Source organism: Spermophilus citellus (assembly GCF_964194105.1).
Source record: "Spermophilus citellus genome assembly, chromosome: 2".
NCBI lineage: Eukaryota > Metazoa > Chordata > Mammalia > Rodentia > Sciuridae > Spermophilus > Spermophilus citellus.
Genome location: NC_138183.1, coordinates 152396054 through 152409415, shown reverse-complemented (window position 1 = coordinate 152409415; position 13362 = coordinate 152396054). Strand labels below are relative to the sequence as shown.

General features: G+C 50.5%; 1 protein-coding gene across 2 annotated transcripts in view; it reads right to left on the bottom strand.

Annotated features, from left to right (window-relative positions):
* The window catches only part of DSCAML1 (DS cell adhesion molecule like 1), a gene marked incomplete at its 3' end in the record, with an annotated part of 320981 nt that overhangs the window by 15492 nt on the left and 292127 nt on the right, over positions 1–13362 (bottom strand). For both annotated transcript variants that reach the window (XM_081281245.1, XM_081281244.1), the window contains exons 18-20: positions 11589–11735; positions 8931–9086; positions 3515–3654 (exon numbers count right to left, since the gene is read on the bottom strand). In XM_081281245.1, coding sequence (XP_081137371.1) covers positions 3515–3654; positions 8931–9086; positions 11589–11735 — 443 coding nt within the window. The remainder of the gene's footprint in view (positions 1–3514; positions 3655–8930; positions 9087–11588; positions 11736–13362) is intronic.

Genomic DNA, 13362 nt, shown 5'->3' with positions numbered 1-13362 from the left:
AAAATAAAGATGTTGTGTCCACCGAAAACTGAAAAATAAATATTAAAAATTCTCTCTCTCTTCTCTATCTTAAAAAAAAAGAATATTTACTCTTTGTGACCCAGTAATTCTTATAGAGATTTACCCTAATATTAAAATATGGGAAGTATTTGTATAAAGGCATAAATCGGCCTGAACATACTTTATATACAGATATGAAAAACTGTGCTCTACATGTGTAATAAGAATTGTAATGCTTAAAAAAATAAAGAATAAAATAAAATAAAATATGGGCATAAAGACTTTTGTGAAAAATGTTCACTGAAGCCTGACTTACATGGTGAAAATTTGAAAAATACATTAAACGTAGACTAACAGGAGACTTATTAAATAGATCATGTGTAAATGGCCATTCAAGATCATGTTTTGAAAGAATATTTGCTGATGTGGGAAGGGTGCCTACATAAATTACATGAGGAAAGCAGATTATATAACATCATGTAAAATTCTATTTTAATTATGGAAGGAAAAAAGCAGACCCTAAGACAACTCATGATCCCTGTGTAGATCCAAGTCGAGAAGGTTCAGGGAGTGTGAGCACTTTGGCTTTGACTTCATTCTTTCCCATAATTTACAAAATTTTCTAGACTCAAATCGTATTATTTTTATAACCAGAGAAAAACAACAATTGTATGAAAGTATTTGGTGAAATTTCTACCCAGAATGGCTGTCCCTGGTGCATCCCTGAGAGCCAGCTCCAGGCCCAGTTCTGTTCTGAGGACTCCAGGCACACACACTCCCACACCCCCATCAGCGTGTGCAAGCGCTCGCGGTCTCTGGGGCATTTGCCATGCTCACACCCAGGGTTTTGCACTGTGGCCTGTGCGTGTGCGCCCTCACACCTAGCACCTCCACCACGGCTGTCGTTCATAATTGACTTTGTAATGCAGTTGTTTGGAGGTTGGAATGTATCTGTGCCAAGTGATTATGTCACATGTGATGGTTGGGCCCCTTCCATTCCCTTCCCTTCCAGTCCCCCTATGTAGCTGAACCAGAGTTCTCATCATACTAGACCTTGTATGGCACTGGCTGATGGGAAATCTCTCCTGGACAGAGGAAGTCCCTACACGCTCAGGACAGTAAGAGGACAGAGAGGTGGGGCCCAGCTGTAGCTGGATATTGAATGTCCCTAAAGGTCCATGTGTTGAAAGCTGGGTGCCCAGCTCGTGGTACTACTGGGAGCTGTTAGGAGGTGGGGCCAAGTGGAAGGAAGTTAGGTCACTGGGGTGTGTCCTTGGAAGACTCTGGCCCCTTCTGTCTCTCTTATTGCTTCCCAGCCACCATGAGGTGAGTATCTTGCTGTATCACATGTTCCCTGTTCCCTGCCATGATGTTCTGTGTCCCCCCCAGGTCCAAAGGCAATGGAGCCAAGCAACCATGGACTGAAAACTATGAAACTGTGTGCCCAAATAACCTTTCCTCTTTTTAAGTTGATTATGTCAGGTGTATGTCATAGTAATGGGAAACTAACATAATCTCAGTGTCTCCAGTAGCATAAGGAGGGGATGGGAACCAGGAGTTCTGTGCTGGGGTCTGGGAGAGGATCGCTGGCCAGTGGACTAGAGGCTCCTGAAGCCTGAGCTAATGAGGAGGCTTCCAGACACCAATCCCTTTGAAGGGCTTCATTATCAGAGAAGAAATGACAGCAAAAACCCAAGCCAGAGAATGGCTGCCTTCTCCCATCAGTTATGAAAGTTATGAAAGTTAAGACTTTACAACTGCCAGGCTGCTACTTTTTCACTCATCAAACATGTATTCAGTGACCATGATATTCCTGGTGCAGCGTTCCACAGCTGGAGACTGAAAATGTTGATGAGAAAATAGTAGGGCCTGTGCAGATGTGGAGAAATGGGACTCTTATCCCCCACAAATGGGAGTGTGACAGACAGGAGCACCTGACAGTGCAGGGTGGTATCAGCTAACATCTGCAGGCCCATGACCTGGTGACTCCTCTCCTAGGTACACACTCAACAAAGACACATGCGCACGAACATCGAGAGACACATTTGAGCCTGTCCCCAGCAGCAGCATGAGAACAGTCCCCCACCGAAAACCAACCCGAAACCTTCCAGCCAGGGACATCCACGGATAGCGCAATGCATGCAGAGAAGAAGTGAGAATGAGCTACAACCACACACAGCCTCGTGGATGGAATTCACAGATTCAAAACAGCCAGACAAATGGCGCAGCTCCAGTTCCACCAAGGACGGAAGAGACAGCTCTGATCTGTGCTGTTGTTGTCAAGAGGGAGGCAGGGGAAGGGGTGGCTGGGAGGGCACGAGTGGTCTTCTGGGGTGTTGTAATGTCCTGTCCCCTGCCCTGAGGGCTGCCACCTGGGTGTGTCGTACACACTATGTTGCCTATGAGGCAGTGGCCCATGAGGATGGCCAGGAGGGGTCAGTGTTGGTGAACTTCCTCCCTGGTAAGAGAATTCTGGATTTAATGGTGAGAAGTTGGGCCACCTACCACTGGGAGAGTAATTCAGAAAGACCGTGGGAAAGCAGAGAGGACAGGAGAAAATTATAACGCAATTACAGAGCAATTTCGGGGCAGCTTCCCTGGCGGCCAGAAGCTCATGCAGATGCTTAGGCTGATGATAAGCTGATGGAGGGAGAAGCTGGCTACCCCTTTCCATCCTCCTGATGGCACTCATGGTCCTGTGCACCCTACCCCTCTAGACTGGAAGCCTGTTGAGGGCAAGTGACTGCACCTGCACCCGCACCCAGAATAGGTATGCTGCAGAGATGTCCCTCAGCAGGACTTCATGCATGTGTGGATGGAGATCACTGAAGAGGCAGCGGGAAGGATGCATATTATGGGATATGGGTACATACACCACTGCACCCACCCCTGACTTGTCTTTCCACCCCATGGGGCCCCCGAGGCACTCAGTGAGCTGGTCACCTTCCCAGCACTTCCACTTGAGGGCGCCCTCTGCTCCCAGGGGAGAGCTGGGTGTTGCAGACTCTCCCCTGCTGAAGCCCAGGCCCTGGCTGGAGAGATGGCTTGCCTCTCTGGGGTGCCCCCATCTTTCCTATCCCTTCACCTGTTTCCATGCTGAGACAGTCACTCAGGGCAGAGCTCCAGCAGCACCTGATGCCCAGAGTGACCCTGCTGAAAGGCCATTCATTCCCAGAGGTCACCAAGCAGCCCATCCCCAGTCATTAGCCGGGAGCCTGCTAAGAGCTTCCACAGACAGAGCAGAATGGCTGGCTGGCTTCCCTCTCACGCTGCCCACTTGATTGTGAGCCACCTGACTCCAAGCTTTGTGACAATCTTGCAACTTCAGGAACATAGGGCTGACCCAAGATGGATGGTAGGCAGGCTTCAAGCTGCTTTGGGGTGACCAGTGCCCATTCCTAACTAGGGTTCCAGGTAGAACAGATACAGGCAGCCTCGGGGTTTGGTCTGAAAGCCAGATGGTCCTGTATTCCTCACAGGATCTTCCCTCTCCTGTTCCCCTGACTCCGCTTACCGGCTGACCAGACCCCGGGCTGGAGCAGAAGATGGTGTACTTGCGGATCACGCCATTGGGCTTGGTTGGAGGGAGCCAAGAAACAACCACACTGCTAGCCGATGAAGGGACAGCTTTGATGCCAGCTGGGGGACCTGGAACTGAGCAAGGAGAAGGCCTGGTCAATTTAGACAAGGAGGAACACAGCCTTTGGGAAAGAGGATGGAAGGGAGAGAGTGGGAAGATCAATCTAGGAGAGCTTCTTGGAGGGGGCATCCTTGATACCGTCTAAAGGGAGAGAGCCCACAGCACAGCAAACAGGTGGGGAAAGAAGGGTGATCGTTTGGGCCATTGGAGTGGCCTGCTTCAGAACTGGCCAGAATGGAGGACTTAAGGTAGGCCAGAGAGAAACAGCCCATGAAGAATTCGTCTTGATCCCTCTGACTTTAAACCCTGCCCCCCAATACCCTCACTAACCATTAAGGAAAACCTCACACTGGCACTGGTCATTTGTTCTTTTGAGCCAGCTACCCCTCAACACCCTGCCCCATCTCTGGGCCTGGGAGGCCAGGTGACCCCTGCTCTCAACCACACTCCAACTCTGCACTGTGCTACTGTGTTCTTGTCTTCCCTCCTAGGAGCTTTTATGAGGATAGTGATTGCAGCCTATTCTATTTATTTCATCTCTTTGAGCCTCAGCTCATGAATGTGATGGAGATAACCACTCAGAAGGGTTGTGGTGGGAGGTAGTGTTAATTAAGATAAAGCACCTAGCACAGCCTACCATATAGAAAATATTCAATAGGTTGTAAGAATTATTATTTTGCATTTCTTCCTCCAATTCTCAGCTTATGGCACCTACCTCAGTGGTTTCTCCCAAATTCCTAGTAAGTGGTCAATTATGTGGGGTTAAACAAAACAATTAGATATAGCAGCATCCTCCATACAGGGGCCTGAGTCCAGAAGCTGGGAAGCATCCCTGACCCGGCCCTTCCTCCATGCTCCAGCCCCTTCCACCCATGCAGGTAAGTCTGCAGTTGTGAGGTACAGGAGTCTATGATGGCCACGGGGGTAAGGTGCTAGGTAGTGTTCAGTCTTGTCTATTTCTGCGTACATTTCCCCCACCAGCTATTGAGAGAAGTGTATTAAAATCAACCACAATTGTGTATTTGTCTGTTTTTCCTTGTAGTTCATCTCTGTTTTCATATTATTGAAGTTATATTATTAGGTGCATACAAATTTAAATTTGTTTTATTTGCCTCATACATGGTGTCTTTTATCATAAAAAAGCAAACTTCTTTATCACTAACAATGATATTTTGCCTTCAAGTATAATATGTCTGATATCATCAACATTCTAGTTTTCTTTAAATGGTTTGCATGATATGATTACATTTTTTTCCCCCATCCATTCATGTTGAATTTTTCTTTGCCTTTATGTTTCAGATACCTTCTGTAAATAGTATTTATTTGGATTTTGGGTTTTGCTAGCCAGTGTGACAGTTTTTATCTCTTAATTGGAGAATTTAGTCAACTTATCTTTATTGCAATTGTTACATTTGGGTTTAAATATACTGTCCTACTAAATATTTTCTGTTTGTCCCATCTATTCTGGTTTTTCTCTTTCTTTCCTTTTGTGGTTTCTTTTAGAGTTCTGTGTCTAGCATTCAGTAAAAAAATAATAGGGACAACTGAACAATATCCTTCGGGGCGGGGGAAGATGAAAGGAACAGACTCAGAAGGGTTCCAAACTTGAAGTGATCAAATGTGGACTTTAAAACAATTATACTTGACAAGCATGGCAGACAGGAGATGGGAGGGGAGCAGGGGATGCCTCCCCTCCACCTGCACAGCTGTTCCCCTAGCATAGAACCTGCTCCTCTGCCTATTCAGGTTTTTTTTTTTCTTTTCAAAAAAAATTTTTTTTTTAGTTGTAGTCGGATATTTATTTATTTATTTTTTTGTGGTGCTAAGGATCAAACCCAGGGCCTCACCTGTGCTAGGCGAGCACTCCACCGCTGAGCCCCAATCCCATTCCTATACAGGTTTTAATAGGTCAAGGACTCTAGTCTTTCCTCTCCCATCCTCTGCTTGTGTCCAACAAGGGTTATTCTCCTAAAACATGGGCTTAGTCATGCCCTTTCCTCAGTCAAAGCTCTTTAAAGTGTAACTTTTATTTTTTTTAGCGGTGGGATTGAACGTAGGGTCTTCCACATACGTGCTAAGCAAGCACTGTACCACTGAGCTCTACCCCCAGTCCTGAAGTGGCCTCAGATTGAGCTCAGCTTTGTCCTGGGGGGCCATGTGGCTCTGTTTGGTGTTCACAGGGAAGGTGAGGAGTAGGCAAGAGGCTGTGTAGCTCAAGAACTGAGTCCACCCAAGCTAACCTGAAACCAAGTGCAGACTAAGACATTCAGATTTAATTAAAACTTGAATTCATATATTTGAACTTTATATTTCAATTCATTTTGCTTTTTTCTAAATTTCCTGACTTTTTTTTTTTTCCTCAGGAAAAATGTTATATCCCCAGAGTAGGGTGTGTGGGTGGGGTCACCGTGACTTCAGATTATTATTATTCAGGGTATTTGCCCAATTCAGCAGGACTTGAATGGAACAAGTCTGCTTTCCATGCCACCTGAGAACTGACGGTAACATAACTTCCACCTGAAAAAGGAAAAGCCCGGTGAGCTGGGGCAGCTGTGGTGGGCAGGCAGCAGGGACCGCCATTCCTTCCTAGTCCCATTGGCTTAGGTTTCCAAGCTCCTCCACACTTCAGACGCAGTTATCTCTAACCCCTGCGCTGTAACACCTGTAACTCTTCCAACACCTTTGCCAGGACACATGGTGCTTGGGGTGAGCTGGCCCTGATAATTCCATTTCCCTTTTGGTGACTAGCTTAGCAAGCAAGAGGTATGTGGCCCCGTTCTGGGAAATGAGGATAAATCTGAGGAGGGGGTTTCTGGGAAAGGTTTCTTTTGCTCCTATGAGAAGCATGCCCTCTGGAAGGAACTGCTGCTTCTCCCTCTGAACACTGACTGTCCTGCGTGAGGCCCAAGTGGCAGCCGTCTTGAAGTCATGAGGGGGCAGCTGCCACACTGGAGATGGCAGAGCAGAAAGACAGAAAGACGGAACCACTGACTTACCTGACCCTGGAGCTGCCCTAGGCGGGGCTTCTTGTTATGTGCGATGACAAATGTGCGTGTTGCTTTCCTCTCTTTTAGTTGGGTTTCCTATACAATTGAAGGTGCCTAACAGATCCAATAGGATGGTGGGAAGTATAGAGGACATGGAGACTGGAAAGCCGGGATTTGTTACTCTTAGCTGACTGACGCTCACAGAGTAGCTTTGGCTCTCTGGGCCTCAGTTTTCTCACCTATAAAATGGAAATGACATCTACCTCACAGGGTGGGAGTCTGTCAAATCACATTGTGACAGCGTGTCACACAATGTTGAGTTGACTGCTGTTCTGCATGAGACCTCTTCTGACACTGGGCTCTTTGGGGGCTGTGCTTCCCCTGGGGGATGCTAATTGCCTCACCTGTCATTTCATTGCTAGCATCTTGGTAGCCACAAAGCAACCAGCATTAGCTATTACCTGACATTTTAGGAAGGACTTTGCAGTTATCTGATTCCTTACATCTGTCCCCGTTTTATCCAGAGGAAACTGAGGTGCAGGAAGGTTAAGTGACTTGTCAATCAGCAACAGGGCTGGGCAACTCTTCTGCTGAATGTGCCAGTCCCCTTTCCATGCTGCAAAGCCACTTCCTGAAGGCAATGCACTAACTCCCGGGTTTGGCGCCTGTTGCACGTTTCCCTGGGGCTCTGTGAGCGCTCTGGGTGCAGACCAAGGCTGTTTGCAGGGCGGGGCGAGGATCTTGGACCTTGGAACTCCCTCACGGGCCTCACCTTTGTTAGACACGTGGATACACTCATGACTCTGGCCTTGACCAGAATAGGGGGCAAGAAGTCTAGGGACCCCAGTGGTTCATTTCTAAGGGCCAGGAAGGTTCTGTGTTACATGGAACCCAGGCCTTGATGGGATCAGGCTCTGGGCACCATCCCAGCTCAATGCCACACAAGAGCAGGTGGTTTTGCCTGGAGCTGTCCTGGGAAGCCTTGATGGGGGATTAATGACAGGAAAAGTAGGGCAGGCAGGTTGGTAAAATATCAAATTGCTCAGAGCTTAGGGGGAGGGGGCGTGGCAGGGAGGAGGGCGGAGGCAGGGCAGGGAGATTAAGCTGGGCTGGGAGCTGGTCTAGTCATCAAGCACAGGGTTGTATGTGCAATTTCTCTCACCATCACTCCCAGCCCGAGTCGCTCTGTAACACCTGTAACTCTTCCAACACCTTTGCCAGATCGTGTGGGTGGGGCCTCTACTCTGGGCTCCATATTCCTCGGAGAAACAGAGCCTGAGCGGGGAGTGCCCACGTGTGCCCGTGGCTCTTCACATAGACCAACTCATCTAAGATCAGAGCACTGGCTCAAAACATCCAGTTAAGAGACACCTAAGTGACCGTGGAAGGAATCAGACATAACTTTCCTGTGTTCATATACGAATACCTGACCAGTGTAACTCCACATCATGCACAACCACAAGAATGGGAGTTATACTCCGCGTATGTATAATATGTCAAAATACACTCTACTGTCATATATAACTAAAAAGAACAAATAAAACATTTAAAAAAAAAAAAGAGTACAAAAAAAAAAGAGAAACCCCTAGTGTTGTGGCCAGTGGAGTGGGGAAGAAAGCAGATGGCTGGAAGCAGGAGCCTGGGGTTTCCTGCCAGGTACAAACGTACCTCCCATTCAAACAGTGGCTCCTGGAGGGGTGCGGCTCCTGACCCTGGGTGGAGGTCTGGCCCTTCTCCCTACCCTTTCCTTTCCCCTGCCCTTACTTGGTCACTCTACCCTTGACTTTGGCCTCCTGTCTCTGGATTTCCCTTAGTTCCACCCCATGAGGAAGGGCTGTGAGATCTCAGTTCCAGATGGAGGCACACCCCGTTCTCTTCTTTGTGGGTCCCGGGCCTGGCCCTTGCTGGGGTGATGGCTGGGTCTCCAGCTCAGGGTGTGCTGGGTGGTGCTCCTAACCCCTGCGCCACCCTCCACTTCATATTTAGAGGAAACCAGGCTACACCTCGAAGGGGAGCAGATGCCACAAAAAGAATGTCCTTAGGGATGGGGGTATGAGGGGGAAGGTTTATCTGGAGGGTAACTCGGTGCTTCAGAGGGTGGGTTGGGGGACTTGGATGTTCATGGATCGTCCATGGAGAAGACATGATCTATGGTCAGTGATGTCCTCTCAAAGCAGGACCCAAGTCCTCCAAGCCACCCTGCAATGGCTCTAAGGGACAGGAGGAAGGCTGGCGCCCTGCTCTTACCTTGCCCCTGGGGTGCAGCCTGGGTGAGCTGTGGGCAGCTCCAGGCCTGGACTCACCGTCTTCCTTGGTCTGGATGTAGAGCACGCTGCTGCGCACACCGTCCCCAGCCTGTGTATAGGCCAGCACCTGGACGCTGTAATTGGTGAACTTCTCCATGCCTCGTAGCTCCACCCGTTCCCGCGTCGTGGTGATGTTCTGCATCTCACCCCACTCTGTGGGGACAAGGGGCCTCTGAGCGTGGGCAGCCCTGCCCTGCCAAGGTCCTTGCTGCAGCCCCTCTGTCAACGTGGGGCCAGAACTACCTCTGTGGGGGCCAGAACTACCTCAGAGTACCTGGGAGCATATTTGGGTCACTGCCTGCAGGTCATGTCTCTGCCTCAGTGGACAATCAGGGTGAACCACATAGAATGGCCTGGCCCCACGCTCCAGATGACCTTGCCAACTTCAACTTAATTTTCACCATTTAGAATCCCTCTATCCCTCCATCTCTTCCTGAAGTGTGTCCCTTCTTGCACCCAGAGGCCTGGCATATCTTGCCACCCCACCTCACACCCATTTCCTCTTTGTTGACCCAGACCCTTGTTGGGCTCTCAGTTTTCCCTACACAGCGTGTCAACCTGCAGATGAAGGATGACAGCCGAGGTTGCCTCCTTGGCCTCTGATTGCTCCTGGGCCAACACTCTGGTCACTCAGAGTAAGGGGCTATGTGACCCACCTGCTTTCTCCCCACCATCGAGGACACACAGCCAGCCCTTCCTTGCAAAAAGCCTGCACAGAAAACCTGGGCAGCCTGGGGGGCTGACAGCCTCACCAGGAAGGGCTGGGTCATTTGTCAGGCTCAGTGAGGCCCCTTCATCCTGACTCTGCCAAGGAACTTCTCAGAGACTCTAAAGAAGGGCATAGGGACAGGGTCCCATGGGAGGGCCAGGGTCATAGCTGAGGAAGGGAGGTGGGCTCCTGAGCCCCTCACTGCTACTATTGGGTTTTCTTAAAGACAGGCACAGACACTGGCTAGGACAGGCCTTCAGGAGATGAGCAACTGCAAACCAACTCTTAGCACTATCTGGCGACTGATGCCGGCAAAGCCGCGAGGCAGAAAGCCTGGGCAGGGGAGAGCAGTCATCTGCCAGGGCCCAGAGGATGAGAATGCCATGCCCAGCATGAGGGGACCCTAGTCATTGCAGGAGGGACCTCAGAGGCTTGGTCACAGGAGGCAGAGTAGCCAGTCTTGGACCATGGCCAGAGAAAGACTCAGGAAGTAGGCAGCGTGGCCAATAGTCCAGGTGGTCCTGGACCTTAACGAGGTCAATGCCTTAAGGGCTGTGCTGGGGAAGGCTGCCACCTTAGACAAAAGGGAGCAAGTTCTGGAAAATGAGCATCCACCCCTTACATGGCTCAGCCCAAACAGGAATGTGGTAGGGGCACATTCTGAGCAGTGCAGCCTGGCGTCTCTCAGCCCAGAACTTAGGGACCAACGCCTGGGCCAGAGGCCTCTGAGCTTTCATAGGAGACAAGCGAAGGGGGAGGTCGCTTCCTGCTGGTGGTAGTCTGGGCAGAGTAGCATCCAGGTGGGGAAGGGGATGGTGGTAACCCTGGGCGGATGGCCATGAGCTGGATTCCCAAGTCCTCTGGAAAAGGAAAGCAGGACACAGGGAGCCAGGAGGCAGAAGGCTCAGCACCTTCCAGGCCTCGTGCTGTCACGTGGGCAAGGCCTGTAGAACATAGTTAGGATACTGGCCTCTGGCTTGCGTGGACTAGGAACTTCCTGATCCCTGAGAGGTTTTGTCTGTACCAGCAGGTAGCAGGCTGGTGTGTCTGTGTGGGCTACACAAACCCGTTGGCACAGTGCACCCCGGGGGAAGGGAGCTACCTCGGTGGCTGGGCCATCGTCAGGGTTTTCCCCACCTGCCACTCCTCCCCTCGCTCCATAGTGCCTGCCATCCTGCACTTTGGGGGGCCTAGATGGCTCCCTGTATAGGCCACACACGGGGCTGGCTGGCTGCCTGGCTCCGGCTGGGTTTGGCTGGGGGAGGCTCCCCTGGGTTCTGGTAACCCTGCTGCATCTCTCACCTCTTTGGGTCTAAGGTGGCAATGGCTTCCTATGAATGCTAGCCCCCTGCCCACTTCCTCCCCACTCCACTAAAAGGAGCCCTTCATAAAATTCTTCAGTTGCCCCATTTGAGCGTGACACTTGCTCCTTGCGGTGGGTGACCCTTGCTGATGTGGCCATAAAGGCCTAATATCAAGAAAAGCAAATTGGGCTAGGGTTGTGGCTCAGTGGTAGAGAGCTTGCCTTGCATGCATGAGGCACTGGGTTCGATTCTCAGCATCACTTAAAAATAATAATAATAAAAAAGGTATTTGTCCATCTACAACTAAAAAATATTTATTTTTTAAAAAAAAGCAAATGTGCCCTTCTCATGCTCTAAACATCCCACACACCATTGTCTAGGAGTGGCAGGGCGTCTTCCCCACCCAGAGGTGACCATGGGTACCACCACCCACCACCCTGCCCCTGGCTCTGGCCCCAGAATAATGTGGACATGTGCCAGTGGCCCCAAGCCTCTCTAGTACTATCTCCTGGATCCATAACCAAGATCCCCCTGTGGCCTCCACTTGTGGTGCAGAGGGAGGCTGTACTTCCACTTGACATGCCGCAGCCTGGCACTTGTGCCTACTGTCCTGAGACCCAGCCTCAGTCCCATCAGACTTACCTCCATCAACATAGAGTGACCAGAAGATGACCCGATAGCCTTTGAGGACACCGTTGAGGGTGCTGCGTGGGGGCTCTGACCAGGAGATGACAGCCACGTCAGAGGTGATGGACAGGGCCCGGACATTCTCCGGGGGCTGGCTGGGCACTGCGCAGGGTGGGGAGAAGCAAGGATCCAGTCAGTCAGGGCGTGACATACATGTCCCAGGCCAGATCCTGCTGCCAGATCAAAGGAGCATCCAATTAGATAAGTGGAGGGACCTCATCACTCATGAGCAGGAAGACCAGTCTGAGAACTCAGTTTTTGCTGGAGATTGGAGTAGTCAGACATCTTTATGGATGTGGCTCCTTGCTCCTAGGTCAACATGCTCCTGGCTTTGGCTAAATCCTGGTGAAGGTGCTGAATTCTGGACAGAATCCCTGGTAATTTACCAGTGGATCACCACGGCCAGGGGACAGAGTCTGGAAGACCACTGAGATGGCCCCAGAGGTATTTGTCATTTAGTCATCTGATAGCTGCTGGCCCCTCTGTGTCCACTGTCCAGCCATAGCCTGGCCTAGGGACTCAGTGTCCTTGTGCCAATTGAAGGGGAGGCAAAGAAGGGAAAGGGGTCTTAAATAACCTTGGTGCCAGGAAGAAGAGTTCCCAAAGACCTCTGGGACCTTTACCCCTTTGCCCTGACCCTGCACAAGAAAACTGCCATCATGCTTGGAAAGATGGGCACCATTCTCTGAGACCAGCTCGGGTGGCCCCCTGCCCTTAACCCTCCGTCTTTGTGTAACCTACGTTCCCAGCCCTGGGTTGGCCTGGTGCCACTTGCCCTTTCTGGATGGCAGATGGTGGGTGCACTGGGCCTCAAGGCCCACCTTGGCTAAGGAGAACGTGGGTGGCACTTTCTGCCGGCTTCTAGGAGCCGGGGACAAAGGGGAAGACGAGGCTGCTCTGGTGTGAATGGGAGAAAGGAGGCCCAGGCTGGAGGGAAGGTAATTAGATCCCGTTGCCCCACAAGAGGCAACTCTAATTTTTATGAGCATTTAAATGATAATACATCATCCTAACGATCCTCTTTGAGAATGATTATTGTTTCATATTACTTAGGTGTAAAAATATAAGCACCATGTAATTAGGGACCCAGTGTAATAAACTAATACAGATCGCCCGTTCGAACAAAATGAAGGTAATATAATTATGGAAAAGACACTCTTGCTAAGGCAGGGGCCCTTGAATACCCCAGGAGGAGTGCTAATATTGCCAGGAAACGATCAGGATCTGACAGGCTAACGAGGGCCTTAATTAAGTATGAAAAACTGCTGAGCAAATCCTGCTGGAAACTTTCTTCCCCCCCTCTCCTCTCTGTTTTGAAAAGGACTCTGCAGTCGAGCTGATCCCTCCCTGTTGGAAACTCCAGGGGTCTCTGGGGTCAGGGACGTGGTGCTGGGCAGAGACGGTGACCTGGCCCCATGAGGGTTCCAGGGCTTAGTTAGGTTGGGTGGCTGGCCTGGGCTTGGGGCATGGTCCCCTGGACAAAACTTCCTGGAGCATGTTGTACCCAAATCACTTGTTTCTGCTCCCAGCCTTGCTTGGGGACAGGGTGAAGCAGAAAAAGTGCGGACTCGGGGTCAGGCCTGGATTTGAGTGGGGCTGTTGTTCACTGCCTAGGTCACCTGGGCAAAGCACTTAGACTCTGCAGGCTCTGATGGCCCTTGGTGGATAGTGACCCAGCTGTGGTTCTCACAGGTGCTGCATGGCCCAGCAACAGCAGAGCTCTGAGGAA